General features: G+C 38.7%; 3 protein-coding genes and 1 long non-coding RNA gene across 4 annotated transcripts; 2 read left to right on the forward strand and 2 right to left on the reverse strand.

The window, feature by feature from the left end:
• Positions 1-610: 610 nt before the first annotated feature.
• On the forward strand, positions 611-6,739 carry gla (galactosidase, alpha). The gene is made up of 7 exons (XM_039813373.1): positions 611-861; positions 3,022-3,196; positions 4,009-4,183; positions 4,494-4,585; positions 5,090-5,251; positions 5,802-5,999; positions 6,248-6,739. Exons 1-7 carry the CDS (start codon positions 701-703, stop codon positions 6,578-6,580), a joined length of 1,296 nt encoding a protein of 431 aa, XP_039669307.1. The 5' UTR covers positions 611-700; the 3' UTR covers positions 6,581-6,739.
• Positions 6,740-6,828: 89 nt separating this feature from the next.
• rpl36a (ribosomal protein L36A) lies at positions 6,829-9,559 on the reverse strand. Its single transcript, XM_039813376.1, has 5 exons — positions 9,434-9,559; positions 8,662-8,767; positions 8,445-8,512; positions 8,216-8,338; positions 6,829-6,920 (listed from the first exon to the last, which is right to left on the reverse strand). Exons 1-5 carry the CDS (start codon positions 9,434-9,436, stop codon positions 6,900-6,902), a joined length of 321 nt encoding a protein of 106 aa, XP_039669310.1. The 5' UTR covers positions 9,437-9,559; the 3' UTR covers positions 6,829-6,899.
• A 555-nt stretch (positions 9,560-10,114) lies between these two features.
• On the forward strand, positions 10,115-25,397 carry btk (Bruton agammaglobulinemia tyrosine kinase). Its single transcript, XM_039813380.1, is given in 18 exon segments — positions 10,115-10,227; positions 14,081-14,239; positions 14,382-14,486; positions 15,748-15,829; positions 16,079-16,204; positions 16,310-16,374; positions 16,464-16,669; positions 17,128-17,190; positions 17,298-17,352; positions 17,487-17,566; positions 17,880-18,007; positions 18,223-18,294; positions 22,243-22,414; positions 22,634-22,853; positions 23,024-23,088; positions 24,439-24,557; positions 24,678-24,835; positions 24,957-25,397. Coding segments are annotated over 17 exon segments (1,929 nt in total). The 5' UTR covers positions 10,115-10,227; positions 14,081-14,098; the 3' UTR covers positions 25,029-25,397.
• Positions 19,438-20,394, reverse strand: LOC120566756. Its single transcript, XR_005640459.1, has 2 exons — positions 20,089-20,394; positions 19,438-19,989 (listed from the first exon to the last, which is right to left on the reverse strand). It is a non-coding gene; the product is annotated as an uncharacterized LOC120566756 (long non-coding RNA).
• Positions 25,398-25,592: the final 195 nt, after the last annotated feature.

Raw genomic sequence — 25,592 nt, forward strand, 5'->3', positions numbered from 1 at the left:
CAGAGACCCCCAAAAGCCACAGGTTTATTGTGTGGCTACTAGTTTTGTATTCGCTGTCCAGTGAAAACCATCTATCTAAATGTGTTGATTTAATTTTTTTTTAGATAAACTGAAGGATTAAGCGTTCCTTTACATTTAAGACCATTCTCCTACTTAATGAGCTATACAAACACTAGATGCAGCTCATTTTTGCTCTAGGAACATATAACAGGTTAATCCAGCAATGTCTCAATATTATTAATTTATTTTATGGTATTTTACAGTAGGCCTATGTTTATTTTGTCACTGCATGAATTTAAAGTGTTGTTTAAATGTGTTTAACATCCCCAATTTTACAAACAATAAATAAAACTGAATATGTATGAATATTGTTCTAATTTCCTCTGTTGTTTTGTTGTTTTAGTGTTCATCTTGTGTTCAAATCACGAGACATGATTACCGGTATTATTGCTCTGTCATGTCATGTCAGCTGACGTTTTCACCTGACTCCATCACCATCAGTGGAACTTAGCGCTTCCTTGTTTGTAGTGAAATGCTATTGGACAGTTGCAGACGCATTTTGATTCTAGTGGTCCAGATGTACGTCAGTCATCCAAAGGGGGGCGGGCTGAACACGTTATACACGAGGAAATAGATCCAAATTCAAACACAGTCGCTCATTGGCATTGTTGTGCGGGAAGTGTCGAGTTTAAAAGTAACAATGTGCAGGTCCGTGTGTGTCCTCGCGCTCCTCGTCTTAATCAGCCCAACTGCTGAAGCGTTGGACAATGGTCTGGCGCTCAAACCCACAATGGGCTGGCTGCACTGGGAGAGATTCATGTGTAACATCGACTGTGACAAGGACCCCAATAACTGCATCAGGTAAGAGACATCAGAAGAACTGCGGTGATCATGCGCAGTCTGACATGATTGTGGGCTTAAAAACAGAGGGAAAGCAGTCGATATGACTGCTTACTCAAATCTTACTAACATGGTCTCCCTCAAATATCTCTTTTATAAAAAGTCTGTTTTAAAATCACATAAAACTGATTCAACATTTAAAAAAGCTCTTAAATGTAGCCTACGGGAAATGAGAATATGGGATTTGTTTGCATCTAAACTAACTTGAATTTAAAATCAAAAAAGAAAAGAAACACATTGGTCTCACACAGACTGTTAATATTAAGTAATTCATATTTACAGTCATTGGTCTCACACAAAAAAATATGATACTTTCTTGTTACTTATCTCATGACATGGCCATGCTTAACAATTATTTTCCATGTAATCTTTATTTCATATTTAGGACATAATGTGATTATATTATATTTACTTCATCATTGAATTGTACTGACTCAGAACGACTGACAGTGAGAAGAGAGACACGTGATTGTTTAAGGAGTGAACATTTGATAAGACAGGAATAAAATGACACCACCTGATTTAATTTGCCTTTATTTGTTCTTTGGGTTAAAGGCCCTCGGAGATAATGATGTCAAGTGTAATGCAATAAACTAAATTAACTAAATGTAATAGTACTTTGTAAACCAAGAAACATAGGTACCTGCACACATTCCAGAAGCATTAAACGAGAAATCTGTAAGGTAATATGGTAAGGTCCAGGGATGAACCAGATTATGATGACCAGATAATGTAAGACAAGCAAATGCAGCATCCTCTGATTTCAGAAGCCATAACCGGCAAATATTTGGCATTTTTGCTTGAAAAATGTTGTGTCATGATGACACTTAACCAATCATCAAAAGAGTTGCTGATTAATTTTGTGTCAATTGACTAATGGGTTCATCTCTCAGAATTATGTAGACTGCATTATTATATTGCACAGGCATCTTAATTCATTGGGAAGGTTCAGGTAAAACACTCCACTGCTTGAGGTTACTTTATCAGTCCCGTTTTCCTCATTATTATTATTATTATTATTGTTAGATGCAAAGTTATAATTAGGGCTGCAACTGATTGTTTTCATTATTAATTCATCTGCTAACTATTTTTCTTTTAAAAAGTAGGGGAAAAGTGCCCACCACGTTTCCAGAGCCCAAAGTTACATCTCCAAATAGATATTCAGTTCACAAGATATTCAGTTTACTCTCGTATAAGAAACGTAGCAAATCTCCAAATTTGATGCTACGTTTACACGTGGCCGGCTATTTTCATAAACGGACATTTCAACCTCTACGTTTTCAGAAAAGTGTTCGTTTATATGTACCCATGTATATATGCCGTCAATGCCGTCAAGAGCATGCCAGACCTGTAGGTGGCGGTGTAACTAGAAGCTCAAGCCTACGTTAGCCAATCAGAATCCCGACAATAGCAACAACCGCAAACAATCACGTCCTCTTTCTCTCTCTCGGCTACCTAAACCTCCGTTTATCTCAGTTTACATGCAAACGTGCAAACAAAGATTTCCAAAATCTCCACTTTGGCCGGAGTTTTTAGAAATAATCGTTTTCTGTGATTAAAAACGGGGTTTTCGTGTAAACCGCAGGAAAATATCTGCGTCTTCCCTTCGTGTAAACGGGGCCTGAGAAGCTGGAACCAGAAAATGTTTGGCTTAAACAATCAAGCCGTTATCATCATATTTGCAGATTAATTGTCTTATAATTGACTAATTACCTAATTTATCGACTAATGATTGCAGCTCTAGTCATAACTTCAAGTTAGTAAAGTCTCCTTTTTGTTTGATGAATGCAGAGCACTTCAGACGTATTGCAAGATCTTGCAAGTTCCTGTTGTATTTTAGTGATTAGTGATAAACAATTCACTTCCTGTGCACAGCAAAGCTTTTTTTTCCACCAGGAAGAGCTGGCCAACAAAGCATTTAGAGCACCAAATGTCAGCCTGTGAGTTGAATTGTTATTGTGTTCTGTCAGTCGAAAAATGAATGTTACAAAAACTGGCATTTGTTTTTTATGAGAATAGCATGTATTTGTGTCTGCCATATTTCTCCTGCACATGACATTGAACACGGGCATCTTAACTGATACTATCGGCCCTGCCTGTCTCCTCCTGTTGCCCTGGCAGTGAGCGTCTGTACATGCAGATGGCAGATGTGATGGTGAAGGAGGGCTGGAAAGAGGCCGGTTACGAGTACGTCTGCATCGATGACTGCTGGCCCTCCCACCAGCGCGATGCCCAGGGCCGCCTGCAGGCAGACCCCAAAAGATTCCCGGGGGGCATCAAGAAACTGGCCGACTATGTGAGTAGTATAAAAGAGGCATGGAGACGAAAAATGCCATACTTCCTTCATAAGTTCATAGAGATCAAAGAGAGAGGGGTTCAGATAGACTTAAGGAAAGCGAGAATTCTTTCATTTCAGTTATTTCACCAGCTGGAAGGAGCAAAATGAGATTATGCACAAGGCTATGATATGTTATTTTTTCTAGTTTCCAGTCTTTGGACTGCATTATGAATAGTATACACAGTTATATAATGGTAAACAATGTCATATTTAACACATATTCCCCTCTTATGTGATTACATGGGGTGCAGTGCTAACGAATCTGTGGTGCAATGCGTCCAAGCTTGGAAATCTTTGACAAATAAAAAGTTTGGGAACCCCTGGTTAAATAACTCTAGAAATAAACATGATTACACAGTCAAATTGCTCATCATTATACATACATCTGAGCCGACCTGCAGTTCTTTACATAATAGAGGGGAAATGACCAGATGTGGAACCCAGGTCTCAGATTTCATACCGGTTGAAATGCAGAACCTGGAGAGCCAGGGGAGATGCGTAGGCATATATTGTCTTAGGTAGGAGTACGCTGTCGTTCAGCCTCTTTGCTACGGACCACTATGACAGGCAATTCCTACGCAGGCAGCTCAAATGTGATGTTCACCAGGAAAGGGATATATTTGGGCCCACTAATAAGTCAGAACTGTGTAATGTAACAGAAGCATCAAGTTTTTAGCTGTGCAACATCGCCACCTACTGGTACCTACCGAAACCCTGCCAAGAACAAATCTGTAATTGTGAACTAAATAAATGTATTTCTCCGTTTTAAGGTCCATTCTAAGGGACTGAAACTGGGTATCTATGCAGATGTGGGGAAGAATACCTGTGCGGGATACCCTGGCAGTCTGGGTTACTATGAGACAGATGCTCAGACGTTTGCTGACTGGGATGTAGATCTGCTCAAATTTGATGGCTGCTATATGGACTGGACCTTGGTTGGAGAAGGTGAGCTTTAGTAGCCTACAATTTACAGTTACAAACATGGTCATGCTGGTCCTGGCATAGGCTGTCAATGTAGTCCCTCATTACTGCTATGTTCTTCCCCTAAAGCAAATGTTATTTTAAAAAAGCCCATTGATATATATGTAAATAAACTTGGAAACATGTTCACATGACTTAACCTTTAAACTGCATCTTTATAAATGGTCTGGGTCCATTTCTTGGGTTCACCTTTAATTAAGAACCTCTATGGACTTAGTGGACAATGTTTTTTAATGGGCTATAAGCTAACACTTTATGATTTGTTTTGGTTAAGGCTACGTCAACATGTCAAAAGCACTGAACAAAACCGGAAGTAGTATCCTGTACTCCTGTGAGTGGCCTTTGTATGAGTGGAAGTTCAAACAGGTGAGAGAGCAGTTGTTTTGACTTTACCCTACTTTAAATTAGGGCTGCAACAATTAAGTCGATTTATTTAAAGCAAAAATGCTAATCCCTCTCTGTTTCCAGCTTCCCCAATGTGAGGATTTGATGCTTTTCTTTATCATATTACATTACATGTGGCTTTTGTCCAAAGCAAATTACAATAAGTGCATTCAACAGTAGGCACAAGAGCTAGATATCATCCACAATTAGGACTGAATTCCTTTTAAAACAAATAACGAAAAGCATGCTGAGTGCTACAATGCAAGTGCTTAGAGATGGGAAATTATAATGGGACATTTTTATTATTTTCTGTTAGTTGCAGTCCTACTTTAAATCTCAACATACATTATCGATCTCTGGTCTATTTTCCAACATTCTATCCACACAACAATAATTGTATAAAGAATTCTTATTAATGATTAGCAACTGCTTGATGACACCATACATTATGTTATACGACATCAAAGAGCCTTTCTGTGCCTTCAGCCCAACTACACAGCCATCCGCGAGGCGTGTAACCACTGGCGCAACTTTGCTGACGTGTACGACTCATGGAGCTCTGTCAAGTCCATCTTGGAATGGACTGCTTCTCATCAAGACATCATTGTCCCCGCGGCTGGACCTGGGGGCTGGAACGACCCCGATATGGTATTCTACTCTGCTTGAGCTCTTACACACTTCTCTGTTTGACCTAAAACTAAGCATACAACCAGTGGCCTTCAAGTACCAAGCTGTTTTATTATCATTTAAAAAATTGAATGAAACTGAATCACTTGCTGCATTTGAAGATTGAGTGCAGATTTGTAGGAATAGTAGAGATAGATATACCGTACGAAGTCACAGCCAGCAACTGACAGACTTAGCTTAGCAAAATTACATAAGATGTATCAATATATTTCCAAAAAAGTCAAACTATTCCTTTTTAAAAGTACTTTTTTTTTTTAAGCTTTTGTATTTACTTTTTTTTTAATATAGCCTATAGATTTCAAAGTCAGATTTATGAAAAAGTAGTTTCATTACAGTAGACACTGTAGGATTATTCACTCCCATAAAAAGGTTCAGCTAAATTTATGGTAGTTTGTCATGTATAAAAACACTTGTGTAAAACAATTCTCAACAGCAGGATGTTGTACTGCATTCTGTCGGTAAACCTGAATTGCCCCGTTTTCATATTTATGACATTGGTCCATTTCTCTAGCTAGTGATTGGGAACTTTGGCCTGAGTCATGCCCAACAGGAGTCTCAGATGGCATTATGGGCCATCATGGCAGCCCCTCTGCTCATGTCTAATGATCTGAGGGACATATGTCCTCGCTCCAAGGAACTGCTGCAGAACAGACACATCATTGCCATCAGCCAGGACCCACTGGGCAAGCAGGGATACCGCACTGCCAAGGTGGGTGATAGGAGACACAAAGCATCATCACCACCTACTGGACTAACAGCTGTCAGCATTTAAAGTACATTTAGTCTCTAAAGAAATGCTAAATGCCTTGTGGTGACTTTGGCAGAGCCTGTTTGACACACACTTATTAGGAAAGACCTTTGCGAGATAAATAAATGTGGGTGATATCAAAGCAGTAATTGCAGTAAAAAGTATGGAATAGTACTATCATTGCCAAAATCAAACAACTTGTTCTACAGGTGGACAGTTTTGAGGTGTGGGAGAGGACTCTGTCCCAGAACCGACTGGCCATCGCTGTCCTGAACCAGCAGGAGATTGGTGGTCCCCGAGGGTTCGTCATCAGAGCGGCTCCTGGCTGGAAGATCTGTAACCCCCAGTGTGAAGTCACACAGATCCTTCCTCAGTACAAGGAGCTGGGTGTTCAGACTCTACATACCAAAATGGTTGTATCAGTCAACCCCTCAGGCACTACTCTACTGACAGTCACTCCCATCGGCAGCGACATTACAGGGCTTAACAAGCTGTACTGGAGGGACTTATCTGTCAAACGTAAGCACACCACCACTTTGTAGTCCTCAGGTGGTTATGCACTTTATCTGCTTATACCATTGTGATTGAATTATAAAGAAGGTAAAGTGTTTTATAGTCTAGTTTGCTTGAATCAGCCTGGATACAATTACAGTACACCTGCTACCTTTTTATCATGTTGAATAAACTGGAAAATGTTGGAACACTTGCTGTGAATTGTCCAGACTTGGCTGCTAACCATCTTAAGAGACAAAGCTTGAATTTGACAAGTATAGTGAAACACAGGCAAAGGAAAGGGCTAAAGTATGTTTTAATACATTTATTGAAAATCGTGACAACTTCTCCAGAAGACTAGCCCACAGTTTAGAACTGGATGACCTGGCCCTGTAAGAGAACAGATGAAACTTGAGTTAAAATGATGCTCAAACCTTGTTTTTAAACATACCAGTATATTTATCAATGATGGGGTTCACTTAAAATTCTGATTGTAATTAAAGAATTTACTATCTGACAATTATGAAACTTGTATTACATTTTAATAAAGACCAACTGTTTTTTGTTGGCTATAACACTACAAAAAGGCATAGAAGTATAACTATGAAGTTTAGCATATTTGCCATGTTACTCTGCTCCAAACATTTATTTAATGTTGCCGTCCGGTGGGTAAAGAGGAATTAATGATACAAAAACAATGAAATACACCACTATGCTATATCCTTTGTCCATTCATCCCATTATAAAATCACCAGGATTCACCACAAGCTTATCATGAAATTACACTTAACTAATGCTAACAAATTTTCCTTTATTCCACCAAAGGGACTGTCTTGAGTAATGAACTAGCAATGGTTCTTTGGTTTGCATTTTCAGGTGGTAGTTACACTAAAGTAGGCCCCAATTTCCCCTGAAATGATGTTCGGTTTGACCCCTACATAAATACCCAAGCATTTAAAGATTAAAAGCTATAAACCACCTACACCAAGTTTTATTAACTCAGGATTAAATATAAATGCAAAGTTAAAACACAAGATTGTGTTGTAATGCAACACTGACAATATGACATAACTGCAGAAAGACCCAGCAACTATGGGCTTTTTTTTTTTACAGTTTACAGCATTTGTCCCAATACTTTTAATTTGAATATGGTATTGACTCAAAGTAGAACTGGCCCACTTATGAGCAATCCATTAAGTTGTGCAACCAATGTGGTTGTTCCAATGGACCAAAATAATCTCCAATTTCTGCTAGTATACAGAAAGTGGACATAACATTACTACATACTAAAATCCCTGCAAAATAGTTTAAGGGATATAAACAGTGGCTAGCATTTTATTTATTGCATTCTCATATGTAATGTTTACCACCGTATAATACAGGCCAATTCAACACCACATGCCTCTTGGCGAAGACGATTTCAACATCTCAAAGTATTAACATTTCCAAGTAAATTGTCAAGAGGTTACACGATTTTTAACTTAAATTTCCTATGGATAGTTGTCAGGATTATTAGGAAGATTTAGGAAATTATTCTAGGGTGCACTGCATAGAGTCTGACCAGAGAATTAAAGATTGAAAAAAAAAAAAAAAAAAGCATATAAGCACTCACTCATGAAAATACAGCCAACAGTGGAAGCGCACATGCAGACACTACTAAATAAGATTATATCAATGACGCCTACCTTTCTCTTCTTGTCACCACCCAACTCGAAGTGCTTGCATCTCTTGATAGCCAGCATTCTCTTGGATCTGCAGTTGGGCTCTACACACTCAAGCCTCAGCACAATCTTCTTTGTGGTCTTAGCCTGAAAAGACAGTACATCATTGGGTCTGATTTCTCACACACACACACACACACACACACACACACTACTTGACATGATAGACAAAGTACTAGAAAGCTGAGCTTACCTTCTTCCTGAAAATTGGCTTTGTCTGTCCACCATAACCACTCTGCTTTCTGTCGTATCTCCTCTTACCTGCAGAATAATTACAGTTGAGCTACATTTCATGATACAACTCATCGATCCATCCATCCATCTGTAAAGTTTGGACATACTTACCATTCATGAATAAGTGTCCAAACGTTTGAATGGTACTGTAAATACACATGAATAAAAGGATTTACCCTGTGCATAGAGGGAGTCCTTTCCCTTCTTGTACTGGGTAACTTTGTGAGGCTGGTGCTTCTTGCACTTTTTGCAGTAGGTCCTGCGGGTCTTCGGGACGTTCACCTGGACAACACATAAGATAAACCTTTTAACAGAACTACGATCATATTAACATGAAAGTGGCGAATGACATCAAAAAGTCACCATTACTGGATCTGAGAGACAACTGCCAACATTCAGCGTTAATTTGGAAAACTAGCTTGCGAAACGTGGTGCACAAAGAGACTAAGGTTATATTAAAGTTACACCTTTATTCCTATTGTGTCATGTGAACACATTTTAAAATGTGACGTTTACGGACATAAGGCTCGTGTGTTTCGTTACAGCCTTACAGCCCCGGTCAGGGTAACATGTTAGCATAGTAGCTACGTAACGTGCATTTCGTGCGAAATGTGTTTAAACGTGTAACTCCGCAATAATGTAGAACATGAAAAGGCTCTTGTTCGCTATAACTATTACTTTGACATTTAATGTTAATGTATCTTAAAAGAAATGCCGGTTAAATAGAAGTAACGTTACGCTTTGCAGTAGCATTTCACCTCTAACACAACAAGCATAGTTCAATCACAATCTAAAAGCGTAAAATGCACACAAGGTGACTAATACTACCATCATTGCGTGTATCAAAAGATTGTTAACCTATCTAAGTTAACTAGACACAGAACAGATTATTTAATCGGCAAGATTGAGTTAGATTCTGTAAAATGTATGCGTGAAATATTTTCATACCATGGCTGCGTCCCGATGCAGAGGAAAAGAGAAAGGTTGAGGCCGGAAGCAGTTCCTAATGTAGGCCTCAGCGGTGAGCGGTAGATGCTAGATCGGATCCGCTAGATGTGTCGACGTCACAAGATGTGCCTCGTGGCCCGCCTTATTCTGCCTTATTCTACCTCTGATTGGCTTACCGTGGTTTTCTTACCCTAACCCTAACCAATCTCCACTCTCCATGCCTAAACCTAACTACGTCGAACATTCAAGCAGATCCGATTTAGGATCTACCGCGGTTGAGCGGGCTCTTCCATAACCGTCTGCCCCCTAGCGGCGGCACACACCAGGAGGACAACAAAAAAAACAAAGAGCTCACATTTAAGTCAATGAAGGAAGTTATCACTTTATTCTTTGTAAAACACAATGAGTAGACTTTCTAATGCCTGCAGAAGTTATTAATTATCAGTTTGTTTATCACTTGTCTCTGCAATACTCAAACTGGCAGTTGACTTTATAAGAAATCCCCTTGAATAAAAATTAACAAGTTTAACCATATTCACGACACAAATATTGTCCTCTGTCACTGTTAAACCCGCTTGCACTTATCACCGAAACTGTCCAGAAGGCTGATATGAAAATGAGCAGAAAAAAAGGGGAAGTTAGCAGAGTCGATTCCTCTCTGTGGGTGGGTTTAACCTTCTTGCATCACAGACTAACACACATTTTATGGAAGGCAAGCAACTGAGGCATGTCACCGCTTTAAGCCTCAGCATCTGCAGTTGTCTGTCTGATGTTTGACTTTTTTGGTTGTCTGGGTAAGTGTCAAAGCTCTTTAAATATATAGGATGTAAGGTCAAGAAGTATTTTAACTAATTTCTTAATTAGCTCTTATTAAGAACATATCTGAATTAGTTCTATTCTTACTTAAGTATGAATGATAAAAGCATGAATGCATTTCATTTAAAAGACTATGTACAAAAGTAGTAGTCAGTATTATGTAGATTTGTGCAAGTACTAAATTAAAACCCATCAACTTTTAGTTTGTATGCAAATCCTAAATGAAGTGTGTACTTATCACAAAATTACAAATATAAAGTCAAACAATAGTGACATTATCTGCTAAAATGCAAAGATGTTATACTTGTTTCTGAATGTTTTGTCAATGATAATGGACTATGATGTACTTGGCTGTACTTTGCATGTCTTTTAAACCTTTGTATAGACATGTCTTGCTGCACTATAGTGGTTTAGATGTATGATGGGGCTATAATCAGATAGTAGTTTCATGTGGTTACACTTCCATGCATGACAAATATCTTGTATGTTCTGAATTAGTGAGCACATTTATTACAATTTAAGTTTCCCTAAAATCGCCTATATTTACATGCATTACAAGGAATACTAATTACTATTTGTGCATTCTGAAAATTGAACTCTACAGAGCGCCACAATGTTAAACTGATGTGGTGTCCTAATATGTGTGTGAGAGTATTCTTTGTGGTTAGATTTAACTCTTACAACTGAGCCCCCATGTCACTCTCTTTTTTCTCATTGTCTCCATCTTAAATGCAGACAAACACATACACACACATTTTCTTGCATGTACCACTTATCTGTCAGGAAACGTCAGGAAAGAGAGAATCTTGACAGGTTCCTGTTGAACCAACTCTTTCATGATATAGTTGTGTTTGCTGTGTCATATGTTGCAGACATCACACAACAAATATGAATAATTGCATTCCATCCAAATACACAGGTTCCTCAGTGTTTATAAGTTTTTGAATTTGGGCCTTTTCATTTTAAAACATGATGCACTGCCTTGCATGCACGTAGGCATGTGACACAGTTGGCAATATTTACAGGTTACAAAAAGCATCTCTCTGATGGCCACCCAAGTAAGAAATTATGAAAATATATCAAATATATATGGTATCTTGCGATTGATGATTTTATGAGATTGAAAACGGTTATTTTAAGGCTACACTTTGGCTACTCTTGACTTTTGAGTTGCTGAAAAGTAGCCTTGTGTACAGTAATAAGTGCATTTTTAATAGAGTTTTTGAGCCCAATGTCATAACAGATAATCCTCAAATTGATATACATAGTTTATAGAATTTCACAACCAAAGAACACACACTCAACTGAGAGGATAAGCATTAGAAAAACCCTTCTCTCTGCAAAGTGTTAAAGTGTCGTGCTGTGCAGAAACTACATTTAGAGTATTGCAAATATGTTTAAGTTCAAGTGGGGAAGCGATGTGTTAACAGCATCACATGTATGTAACATACATTTTGAATGTGCTAATGCTAACTGCATTTGAGAGAAAGAGATATAATAGGTTGAAGTGCTGCAGAGCACTGGGTTCCTTCTCCCTTCATATTGCAGTACAACACTGATGCAACTTCCCTATCAGTTCGTCTGTGTCAGCCACTGTGCGTCAACTCCCTTAAAAAAAAGACAAAAAAAGTCCTGTTGGCCATGATGATACAGTGAAATATGGGCATACATTTTCAGTCAACTGGCTCCACTCGATCAGAGAAAAAGAGAGAAGGGGTGGAACATCAGTGTGTTGATCATCCATTATCAGAGTTTGTTGACCTCTATACTGAAGTTAGTGATGTGAGAAAACATTAGGCGGCGAAGAATGAGGAATGAGTAAACAATGTTTCACGGAATGGGGAACACTGCTGTCTGTTTATGACAGCACAAACAAAACCAATAGGTATTGTCAGTCTAGTGTGAAGAAATGTCACACTCTATAGCAGCGAGTGACAGAAGCTTCTGGTGGTGTTATAGTTACAGTTCAGATGATAGAAGGAAGTGCTCACAAGCTGAAAATAGGCTGAGCTGAAGTGCAAACACATTCCAAAGAGACTAACAGACAATTAGCATTCAGCTGTGTGCCAAAGGGGGAGTTTGTGTATTTTAGAATAATGTGTTTTTTAGACAGTGTTTGCTGAAAAAAACATCTGTAAATTGTGCTTTTTGCTTTGATGTAATTCTAGTTCTGCGTCATACATTTTCATGATAGGTGATACATCGACACTCTGGCCTGTCACTGCGGTATCTTTTGACATTAACCCTCTGTAAGGGCATTTTTAGATATCTTCTTGAATTCTCATTTTAAGAGTATCTGCATATAACCTGATCCCTATGTGTTTCCTATTAAAATGTTCCGAACAAACTCAGCTTTCTGTTTAGCTATGCCCTAAAATGTTCCAGAGCAATGTACAAAGAGATAATTTGGCCCTAAAGCAGAAATATTTCTCAATTCTCGTGTGATAACATACCTACACTCAATTGTTTTGGTGCTTGAAATGAGTTTACAAAAGTATTGGGTTCACAAAAGTAGCATAATATATGAATACAATAGTAAATACATGTCTAAAATAAAATTTTGTAATATCACTTTTTGAGTTGGAGCGTTGTCAAACATTGCTTGGAGTCGCCGGTGTGTCTATCTTCCTCAGAGGAATAAATTGGGATAAATTATTCAACATCTCAAGGAACTTTTGTGTTTTTCCAAAATGTGAAGATATTTAGAGCGTATATTTTTGTTGTTTTAGGAATGAGGCCATGTGTTAGTGCTTTTACAGAGTCTACATTATCCTCATCCCTGAGCAGACATTAGTGTTTCAATTAGGCCTTGTCTTGTTTTGGAGGTGCAGGTTCCAGTTCAGCACAAGTAGTCAGCAGGTGCAGTCTTACAGCCTTTTTCATTTGCCTACTTATGCAGGTCAAATGTAATTATGTGTGTGAGCAAATTATGTAAGCGAGAGAAAGGTAGTCTTGTGATAGTGTATTGTTTGATATCTTTTATGATGAGTTCTCCAGTAAACACATTTCGTTTCAAATTTTCTGAAAACACCAAAAACCTAGCACAACAAACATACATTTTAATGTGTTACATTAACCAAAGGAACTTTAGTTCAAAGTAACTGCATTATCAACTGGGTTGCTGCCGTCAAGCCAGTTACAAACCTCTAAATTTATGTGACATGAAATACAATCACCAAAAACTTTTCGATGCAATTTTGTTGTGTTCTGAAGAATCTGAGAAGTGGAGGGACAATACCAACCAGTGATATTAGAAATACATAGTTAACAAGGGATTTGGTGGAGACACCAAAATCTCCCACAGTTTCCCAGCACAAAAGCATTCAGGTCACTGAGCTTGCGTGATGATGACCAAGATACAGTAGCTGAGGGAAACAGATGTGAAACAGGGGGTGGGGGGGTTGGAAATGAATAGGATGTTGCAGGCAGGAAAAGCAGGGCTTATGCAAACTAAAGGTAATCACATGCTGATATGTGCTCGCATTCATGCTTCATCCCGTGCCAGATCTTTATTCACACGTGATGTAGAGGCATTGCTCTGACTCTATGAATGTGTGTGTGCATATTGACTTAAATCCTGTTAAAATACATGTTTCAAAGGAAATAAAAACACAGAATAATTGCATTCGAAGTGCTATAACCCAAAAGGCTGCCTATAAGCTAAGCACAGTGATAATGGGTGAGTCAGTCACAGTTCTCAGTAAAGCGATTATTGCCTGAGTCGAGGTGTGAATGTGCTGTTCATTGCTGTTCTGCCACAATGAAAACAGCCGGGTGTTACACTGCTATTATGCTTTACAAAAGTATTCATTATTCTTTGTTCCCATGTAGATTAATGTTGACTGAATCATGTCAGACAATATACTGGAAGAAATCTTCATTAAACGATCTCAGCAGAAGAAGAAGACCTCCCCTTTGAACTACAAGGAGAGATGGTTTGTTCTCACTCAGGAAAAAATAGCCTACTATGATTTTGATTCTGACAAAGGGGTACGTATATATGGAATTACAGAAAGACTTTGTTAAAATAGCATCACATTTTTCTCAGCTTAATGTTTGCTGGAAACCTGAAGAGAAATGTGCAGCTACTGCACACCTGAGTTACCTGACTGTTTCCTCATCTGTGACACAGAAGCGAAAAGGTTTAAAAGGATCAGTTGACATCGAGAAGATCAGGTGTGTAGAGACAGTCCAGCCAGAGACCAACTCCCCGCAAGAGCGCATGTATGCTTTCCAGGTAGACATTTTTGTCCATTTACTTATTTAACCTCATTACAATCAAGAAGATTACAGACACAGCTGCAACAATGTGTGATATTGCAGCCATTTTACATTATCATTGGCCTAAAATCAGGACCAAAAACTACCAAGTTTTGGCTTTCACTCCTACCTCTATGCTAGTGTTAGTGTTGGAGATGGAAAGTGTTAAGATGTTTCTATGTCCCAGTATCAGTCACTGTAGTATATTAAGGAAGAATGGAATATATTTCTTATTTGATAGTGTTTCAAACCCGTCACTACTATGTAGAAGTTGCGATAAGCAACATATGGGAGGCCTATAACACAAGACCAAGTTTTCTCCTGGGCAGGCAAAAGTTGTCCAATCCTCCAATAGTTAATAATGTGAAAGTCCATTGTTAAGAAGTGAAACTATCTCTCACACTCAAATGAACTAGGGGCTTTCAGTGACTGTGCAGGTGCACACGTGTTAAAGGGTAACTTCTGTATTTTTCAACCTAGACCCTATTTTCCTATGTTTTTGTGTCTGAAGTGACTGATGGGAGCAACCATTTTTGAAATTGTGCAATGTATTGTTAATGGGCTATTGCACACCTTCAATTTACATCCACTAAAAGTGCTTATTTTGCCACTGACATGCTGATATTATTATTCGAAGTGTCTGACATTATGGAAAGGACCACTACAGAGGTCGAGGTCGACCTTTTTGTTAAAGAGTAAGATCTTTTGTGTTTAACATGAAACAACCCCAAAATCGCCATTGCCAAACCCACCAGACTCCATTTAAATAAACAGTCACTTTATCATCGTGAAACACACTTTAGACAACATCGATAGAATCCAAAGGCCATCTCGGTTCGTCTTTCCACTGTTTGAAAAATCACCACTCTGGTTTGGTTGAAATAAACCGATACTTTTTTGGTTGAAATAAACCCCTAATTTACCCATTTATATGTGATTTGGTGATGGAGCTGTTTCTGGTTTAACAAGTGTCAGACACTAAGAATAATAATCTGAGCATGTCCGTGACAAAAAGAAGCACTTTTAGTGGACGTAAATTGACAGTGCACAAATGCTTCAACAGGTTACATTGCAGCCTGTAGCGCTTCTGCCGTCTGCAGTAGTCTTGCTCAATACTGGACTAATTTCAAAAAATGGTGTCTGTACTGTGCTAGTAAGTTAAATAGAAAATCACCCAATGTCTTTGACAAAAAAACAAAAACAGCTGATGGGTATTTTCTTTTTCATTTTTTCCACAGATCATTTATGATGAGGGGCCGCTGTACATCTTTGCAAAGACTGAGGATATACGGGCTCAATGGATAAAGAAGCTGAAAGAAAGTTGGTATATGCATACAAATGTACAAATGTATCTGGTGTTTATGTGTCTTGTCAGCCAGACAGTTAAAGCATATCTTATCACCCAGTGCATGCACAATAGAGGAGCTGGGTGCATATGCAAATGAAAGTGTTGATTTAATGTCTTGTATATATGTGTGTGTGTGTGTGTGTGTGTGTGTGTGTGTGTGTGTGTGTGTGTGTGTGTGTGTGTGTGTGTGTGTGTGTGTGTGTGTCCATACTTGTGCATAGTGGTGCGCTTCAACAAGGATCTCATGCAAAAGTACCATCCTTGTTTCTGGGTGGATGGGGTTTGGCTGTGCTGCCAGCAGGAAGTTAAACAAGCAATGGGTTGCAAGGTGCTAGATAATAAGAACGGTGAGAACGAGACTTCCTTTGGTTTGACATTGGCAACAATCGACAACTAAACTTTAGCCTATGGCTTAATTATTTTATTCATGTATTAAATTATGTCATTAATAGGCTTTACATCTAAACCATCTCGGCGAAGGGGATCCAGGAAACCTCTTCCTCCTACACCAACAGAGGTATACACACAGTCCCTTTCAAATAATAATCACTGATTACCGACAGTCATTTTTAATAATACATTCACAAATCTTATGTTTTTGTCCAGGAGAAGTTGGTTCGGCCTTTACCTCCACAGCCTCCTGAGCCACCTTCCCCCTCTGTAGGCATGACTGTCATAGCAGAGTATAACTACACACCAATGTCACCCCAAGACCTGGAGCTCAGGAAGGATGAAGAGTACACCATCCTGGAGATGTCTGATCAGAATTGGTGGAAAGCCAGAAGAAAAATAAGCTAATCAACTTGACTATTGTACAGACATGCATCCACATGAAAAACAGTGGGAGAAGAGGTGTCCAAGGTAAAAAGATTGCAAGCTCCTTGCTTGCAAAAGGAGACATATTCATTGAGGACTTTGAGATGCAAAGATTAAATAAATTAAAACAAGTGTATAAAGAGCAGGAGACAGCACTAAGAGTAGAACTGCATAATATGTATACCGGTATGAATGTGTTTTTACTGTATTTGACCAAATTCATTTTCTGATCTACTCCATTCGTAATGCCATATAAATAAGAAAATACATTTTATAGCATGATCATTAAAAAGAGATTTAAATACTAATCAACTGTAATTTGGATGAATTCAATTTGCTTATAGAGTTTTAGGAGCTAGAATTTGTGTATGAGATGCATCTAGTGTTTGTGAGTGCAATATGTATATTTGTATACATTTTGAATAAATACAATGTGTTTGGTTTTCTTTTGCAGAAATGAAGGATACATACCTTGTAATTATGTTGTGGAAGCCGAACATGGGCTAGAAAAATTTGAGTGAGTGTGGGCACTATTGTACTGCCTCTAAATGGTCATTGTTTACTTTATTATAATACTATTATAAGTTACTTTAAAAAAATTATATACACATTTATGTTTCACAGCTGGTATTCCAAGAATATGAACCGTAGCCAGGCAGAGAAGCTGTTAAAGACTGAGGTAAACTCAATGACTGACATGCACAATGTTATAGGAGGATAGCTTTGAAAATGTTGTGCACCTACAGATTAGTCGAATTTGGCTGGACTAAATTAAATTTGAAACTTACGTGATGCTTGTGTGTTGTTTCCCAGAACAAAGACGGAGGCTTCCTGATACGGGACTCAAGCAAGGCCGGGAAATATACTGTGTCTTTGTTCACTAAGGGTGGCGGGTGAGTCAGCTCAGTGGTTTAAAACACTGCTATCCTGCAATACTGTATCCACTGGCTCCAGTCATGTGTGAACGTATCAAAAGAAGAACTGTTTGTAATGAAAGCGGAAACAGTGGGCCACACAGGGAGAGAAATGTAAATTATTAATGCAAAACCTGGACTTATCTGCCTGCAGAACTTTTTCATCACAGGACACTGTAAGACTGAGCTATCTTGTGGATAAGGCTGAAAAGATACATGATAAATGATAAGTTCCTGCATCAATGAGAACATGCGACTAAATCTACCTAAAGTTGCTCTTTTCTCTCCACAGGGAAACTAGTGGAAGCTGCAGACATTATAACATCTGCACCACTGCACAGGGCCAGTTCTACCTGGCAGAGAAGCATCATTTCAGCAGCATCCCAGAGCTCATCAACTACCACCAGCACAATGCAGCAGGTTGATACAGTAGTAGTGAAATTATTTGATATTTGTCACACAACAATATACAATTAAAATGTTGTTGTCATAGCAGGGGGAAAAAAGAATCAACAGAGAGGGGAAGGCAACAAATTATAGGCACAAAAACAAGATATCAAAAAATGTCAACATTCAAAGTCTGTACTTCATACAGCTCAACTTGACCTTATAGGTTTTGTTGTCTCCCTCACTAGGTATGGTTAGCAGGCTGAAATACATTGTTTCTAACCGGGCACGGCCTCCATCAACAGCAGGGCTTGGCTATGGTAAGCATGACTATGTATCAATATACATAATTAATGTATTCTCTTGTTAATCATAATATCGGGTGATTAACCTCTGATGACTGATTAGAAATGTCTCAGTGAGTGCAATTTATAAACCAGCAATTCTCTGACCCTGCATCTATTAACATAATGACCATCGCGTTTCAGCATTGTTGACAGCACCATTTGTTTAAAGTAATGAGTCCCTTGAGTGTGAAAGGAATAGTTTGACATTTTGGGCAACAAGCTTAATCACTTTTGTGCCTAATAGCACCTCTAAAGCTCATTAATTAACATGTATCTTGTTTGTTTAATCCAAACAAAAAAATATGTAAAACATGGTTTTACAGTGGGTCATGTGCAGGATTATTTCCTGGAGTCTTGAAGGTTTGTTTTCTTACTTTGTTGTATGAAAAAAAAAAAAAAAAAAAAAATTATATATATATATATATATATATATATATATATATATATATATATATATTAGTAAGAGTCTTTTTGCTAAACTCAGTGGTTGGCCATAGTTTCATATAGATATGCACACTAAAAACTCCTGGGTCAAAAATAACCCATTAAAGGACCAACTAATTTCTGGGTTATTTCAACCCAGAAAATTGGGTTATTCTTTTTGACCCAACTTCTGGGTTAAATACTTGACCCAAATCTTGGGTTAAAATAACCCAACAGTGTAGTTAATATAACCCAAACTTCTGGGTTAAATACTTGACCCAAATGTTTGGTTAAAATAACCCAACTTCTGGGTCAAAAGAACAACCCAATTTTCTGGGTTGAAATAACCCAGAAATTAGTTGGTCCCTTTTTAACCCAGGAGTTGGGTCAAAAATAAACTAACTTGGGTTACTATGCCAGTATGCCTTAATTCAGAAAATAAAACGTTATTTTACATTATATTACACACTTTAAGCACTTTTACATTTGTATTGCATTAAATTAAAATAAAATCTATATAAAAAAACCACACACTTCCCAGTGGGCATTTGATGACAATTTAACATCAATATGACATCAAACATTGACGTCAAAATTACGTCAAAATGTATTGACATATTTTGATATAATTTCAATGTCAAGCATCACTCAATTTCAACCTAAATGTACAATGACTGACAACATACACATAGATATATGTGCAAATTATTTAATTTATGTAAAACTTAGACATTAGAACATACATCATGTATCATGTATTGAAGTGGTGCAGTGGTTTCAAAATGTATCAGCGTACAAAATCCCAATTCCTGTAGGGCATGGCTAATGTACATAATGTTGTTTGTTTTTCTCCCATAGAAACCATAGAATTTTTTTTGTGTGCATCACTGTATTTGATTAATATCACTATGCATCTTATCAAAATGCTATAAAATGCCCCCCCTCCACTCCCTCGTGAATCTGTGGCTGTGTACCTTTTAGTCTGGGTTACACAAGGATGGCAATATCCCGACCCGTCATAAATGGTCCTGAAATGTCGGTAAGAACCCATAGTAATGGAATATCCATGTTGTTTTATTCATAATATGTTTGGTAGATGTACTGTATAATCCAGCTCATACAAAAGCAAAGAAAACAAACCTTATTTTCCGGTGATTCCCGTGTGCCTGAAGACGTTTCCCACCACACAAGTCAGGTTGAAGCACACTGGCATGTTCACGAGACTTCTCGGGCCTTCTCTGTTGTCTGTTGAGGAAACACAATCACAAAACACAGAGTGAGGTCTGGTGTAACAGACATAAATGGACTGAGTCTTTAAAGTACATATCTTAGAGTTTTACTTACATTTTGCATCCCCGCAATAAACTCCCTCTCCTCCTCCATGTCCTGAAGTTCCTTCTCCAGTCCTGAGGTCCCTGACTCCTGGTAGGGGGCAGGGGTTTTGTCTTGGAACTGGAGGAGGACTCAGGCTTGCGGGAACTCTTCCTGGTGGTGGAGGAGGAGGAGGAAGCTTCTGGTGACTCCGGTGATGGCACGGTGTGGGTGAGGGCCTAGCGGAAATGGTCCCTCATCCTCTTTGACTGGGCCACGTTCAGGCTGAGGGCGTAGAAGCAGTCAACGGTGGCCATGTTGTGGCACATAAAGGTGACCACCATCTTCCACTGCTCGACAGAAGGTTGTTCTTGACCTTAAAACAGTAGAAGAGAAAAGATTGCTACTGTTAGTTAAGCCAGCAGAGTTTTAATGAAATCCAGCATGAACAGATAAGTGACTGAGGAGAACTTACATGAGCAGACACAGCAGTCCTCAGGTCAGTGAAGTTGGGGGACCTTTTAAGGCCCATCTCCGCCCACGCTATCTGCAGGTGGTGCAAGAAGTTTTAGCATGGGCCCTTCCCAGCCGTGAAGAAAACCAGCTGGTTCGGTGGATTGTTGGCCACCCACAGCTGCAGCCAACTCTCCAGCCATCGAAACTCGTCAGTCTCTAAGAACATTTGAGCCACCCCAAAGGACTTGTTAGTCTTGTGTTCCCTGATCTGCAAAACACAGAAAACGGACGGACTCTTTCAGAGGAAACATTAACAAAAACAACAAACTCACAAGCAGTGATGACAATAGGACACAGAGATTTTTATACTTACAGAGATCACAAAACCCTCATCGCCAGGCTTGTGCGCCTCTGCGGCCTCTTCGACCTCACAAACCCGGAGGTTACCGAGTACCCCCGGGCAATGACCGTAATGGAGGCTGTGAAAGCCGCAAAGTAGCCGTAAAAACGGTACCGCAGCGACGGTGTGTGGTTCTCCTCCAGGGCATCTGAAAGGAGAGAAGAAAAAGTATTTCAGTACACGAAGGGGAAGAAACACACACAAACAAGGACACATCACTATGCACGGCAGGCTTCTGTTGGAGATGGACTATTTTCACTCTTTTGGAAAGAGGGATGCACACTACCCAGCAGGGTGGGGGAGAACCGGTGTAACACCGGCGATTTGTCAGTATTACATTTTTGCATTTTTTATTTAAAAGGAACTACATAAAGTACTTAATACATAACTTTTAGTAATGTTACACAAACAATTAAAAATACATGTAACATGGAAACGTGAGCATTCAGAATAGGCTACATGATAGCTGAAACAAATTTTCCTCCTTTTTCTGCATGTTCACTTTTCAGCAAGAAAATATTTAGTAATAATAATGTTTTATTCATAAACGTCTCCTTAAACCGAGCTAGCTAAATCAATGTTAGCTACGTTTTAGCGTGCTAACATTTGTCGTAGCATTAAGGCATTAACCTAGCTAGCTAGTCAGCCAATGTAGCATACAGTGACTCAGATACATCTTAATAAAAAAGAAAACCGATAACTTACTTCCTTAGCTAGCTAGATAGATAACAACGATACAGCATTGACATGTCTCCATTAATGACTCCTTTGAAATAACTTTAATTAAGTGAATGTCAGTTACTCTTCATAAACTAGTTAGTTAAATTACGTTAGCTAATGGAACGTAAGAGTTTATTCTAGAAGCACTGTTTTAAACAAGACTATTATTATAAAATCGTTAGACTATTTTTAAACTAAGCTAAACTTATACACATATGATATGATCTTATGTAATGACCATGTCATGACTGTGTGTGTGGAAAAATACATTGGAGAGAGAGAGAGAGAGAGAGAGAGAGAGAGAGAAAACCAACCCTATAACCCAGGTTACTCTTTGAAAAATAACCCAGAAACCCAAACAACCCAGGCATTGGGTCAAAATATTAGCCCTATAACCCAGAAAATGGGTTACTCTCTGAAAAAATAACCCATAATTTTAACCCAACACAAATAACCCAGGAGTTTTTAGTGTGTGATAGTGGTATCAGTCTTCATGTCTAACTCTCAGTAATAAAGTGAAAAAAGGGGATTTACCAAAATGTAAAACTAATTCTTTTATGTGGATGCTGCAAGTATAAAAGTGCTTCTCCATTCTCTTTTGTTTGCTCCAGGTGTGTGGGAGATTGAACCCCATTGCCTCACCTTTATCAAGGAGCTGGGCAATGGTCAGTTTGGAGTGGTGAAATATGGAAAGTGGCAGGGCCAGCACGACGTTGCCATTAAGATGATTAAAGAGGGCTCCATGTCTGAAGATGATTTTATAGAAGAAGCCAAAATCATGATGTAAGCAAATTAGTAAATACATAAATGAGTCTGAATTTGGACTAAGCTGACACTTTAGATCACGCAGTTGTGACACTTGAATTGACTGCCGTTGAAATCATAGTGAATATTTTGTGTGCAAGACTCATAAAACTGTGTGATGTGTCACTCTGGGAAGAGTAGTTTAAAGTGTGAGAAAACACATAATACTTAACTTCCATCTCCTTTTGCTTAAACCAGGAAGCTTCGCCATGAAAACCTGGTCCAGCTGTATGGCGTGTGCACCAAACAAAGACCCATTTATATAGTGACTGAGTTCCTTTCCAATGGCTGCCTGCTGACGTACCTCAGGGAGGGCCTGAAGCAGCACCCAACAACTGTCCAGCTCCTAGAGATGTGTAAAGACGTCTCAGAGGGCATGGCCTATCTTGAATCACAGCAGTACATCCACAGAGACCTGGTGAGAGACATAGATCTACTGTAGTATGTACAGCTGTGCGACACAAATCCCTGTACATTTCTAGATCATTGTATCATGCTATGTTGTGATGTACTGGGATAAAGTATTTGGAGATAAGTAAATGTTTATGTTTACAGTTAAATATAGAGGGCTGTTTGTTTTGTCCTCAGGCTGCCAGGAACTGTTTAGTTGATGCAAATGGCACCGTCAAAGTGACTGACTTTGGACTGTCAAGGTAAAAAACTTTACATGAATTATAGGACACAGTTGATAAGCAGACATATTAGCTAGCTAGTTGATAAATTGTCTACTTCCACTTTATAAACAACCATAGCAGCTAACGTTAGCTATGCTGTAGTGGTAAGTTACTTCAGCGATGTTTAACGTTGGCTACATAACGTTAGCAATATATCTTGTGTAGAATCCAGGACCGGCAGGGCAGAGGGAAGTGTCAGGGAGCAGAGACAAAGTATTTAGATGAAGTGAGCTGGTTTGACCATGGAGATGGGATATGCTCGCTTAGCTTCACCGCAGTCGCGTGTGGCCGTGCACTAGCACTAGTGCGGGTAAGAGGTCGAGGGGTGTGGCGATGACATCATCGATATGGACGTATTCGTATTCGCCGTCCAAACGAGAGCCGTTTTAGAATTTTTTCACACTGAGACCAGGTTTCAAAAAAGTGCGTTTTCAGGCAGTGCGTTTACAGGATTCGTTTGGACGGTCGGCCCAAACGATGCTAAACATGTGCGTTTGCACAAAAAAAGTTTCCGTTTGGATGGCCCCAGAGAGGCACGTTGGTAGGATACATACTAATCGGGATTCAGAACCAATCATAGCACAGAAACAGCTCTCATAACAGTAATTAATGACCTCAAGATAAACACTGACTCACAGAAAGGAATTTTTTTATGTTTTGGTAGCTAGTTTTAAATATACAAAAAGAAAAATCTTCTTTGGGGTTTCACAAGGGTCAGTTCTTGGACCAATGCTCTTTAATCCGTATATGATCCCACTTGGTATTATCATAAAGAAACACAATATATCCTACCAATTGTATGCCGATGACATACAGTTTTACATTTACTTTCCTCCAATGATCTCAGCTCTGTTATCAAGCTAGTAAACTGTAATAATGATATTAAATGCTGGATGTCTTTAAACACTTTCTACAGCTAAATACAGACAAGACATTCTCATTGTTGGTCCTAAAAATCATATACAAAAGATTTATTTACACCTGGATTCACTGTCGCTGAAATACAGTGAGCAAGTAAGAAACGTCGGCAATGTTTTTGATGCTGATGTCAATTTTGAAAAACAGATCACCAATATCACCAAAACAGCATTTTATCACTTAAAAATATATCAAAACTTAAACATTTCTCAATTGACTCTGAGGTGCATGCATTCATCTCAAGCAGGTTAGACTACGCTATTTTACAGGATTATCCGAACAATCAGTAGGATGCCTCCAACTCATTCCAAATGCAGCAGCCAGTACTGCAGTTTTTTTTACATGTGGTGTATTTTTACATTGTGGTATTTGTAGTTCTACATCTGAATACTCCTTCCACCACTGCCTTAGGTATGTCTTAGATGATGAGTACACAAGCTCAGCAGGTTCTAAGTTTCCTGTTCGCTGGTCACCTCCTGAAGTCCTCCTCTACTGCAAATTCAGCAGCAAGTCAGACATATGGGCATATGGTGAGTAAAGTATATTTTTTAATTCCCCACTGCATTTTTGGTCAGTTATAAGTGTAAACTATGAATTTCCATTTGTATTAAAGTATCATAACCACACTAACTATGTCTATACATATTTAGGGGTTCTTCTGTGGGAGGTGTACACTTTGGGACGGCTTCCGTATGAGCGCCTTAACAACACGGAAATAGTGGATCAAGTGTCCCGGGGCCTGCGCCTCTACCGCCCCCAGCTGGCCAATGAAAAGGTCTACAGCATTATGTCAAGCTGTTGGCTTGAGGTTAGTACATTTTATATTGAGGTGTGGGCCTCAGTAAAGATTGGACAATGACCTTGTACAGATGATGATAGTTTATAAAAGTATTTTCTCTCTCTCACAGCCTTCTTTGTTTTGTTTTCAGAAAGCAGATGACAGACCCACCTTTCAGGAGTTGGCGCTTACTGTTCAGGATTTGCTGTATGAGCTCCAGTAGACTGTAGAACAGTTGATCCCCACAGATCAGCATCTCCACTTGTCCCTGGAAAGATAACACAATCATTTCAACAGCTTGAACATGGGACTGTGCAGCCACACTGAGATCCTCTGTAATGTGAATATATGTATTGTGAATGTCTCTATAACTCACTGGTAAGAATAGCCTATATATTAGATTATTAGAAGTACAGTCCTACAGGCTAGCATTTAAAATGTGTTTATTTTGTTGAAAGTCCTTGGTCTTTATTGATCATGTGTATTGTATTCTGTGGAATCATTGTAAAATGTAGAGACCTTTGCATTTGGAAACAAGCTTTGTGAGAACATATATTGCACAAATAAAAGCCAAGTATGCCAGGCTTTAAAATGACTGAAACATCATGTGAAATGAAAATGACAAAATATTGGATAGCCTAAATCTGTTGTTTTCATATTGTAGTCAAATATAATATTTTGTTAAACACTAATACTTTCGCATACGTTGGTATTAGATGTATTTGTTTAATTAAATTGTATATCATTAATTGAATATTGCTGTTGTGAAAAATTACGTATCTATGAT

Source organism: Perca fluviatilis, chromosome 10 (genome assembly GCF_010015445.1).
Source record: "Perca fluviatilis chromosome 10, GENO_Pfluv_1.0, whole genome shotgun sequence".
Taxonomy (NCBI): domain Eukaryota; kingdom Metazoa; phylum Chordata; class Actinopteri; order Perciformes; family Percidae; genus Perca; species Perca fluviatilis.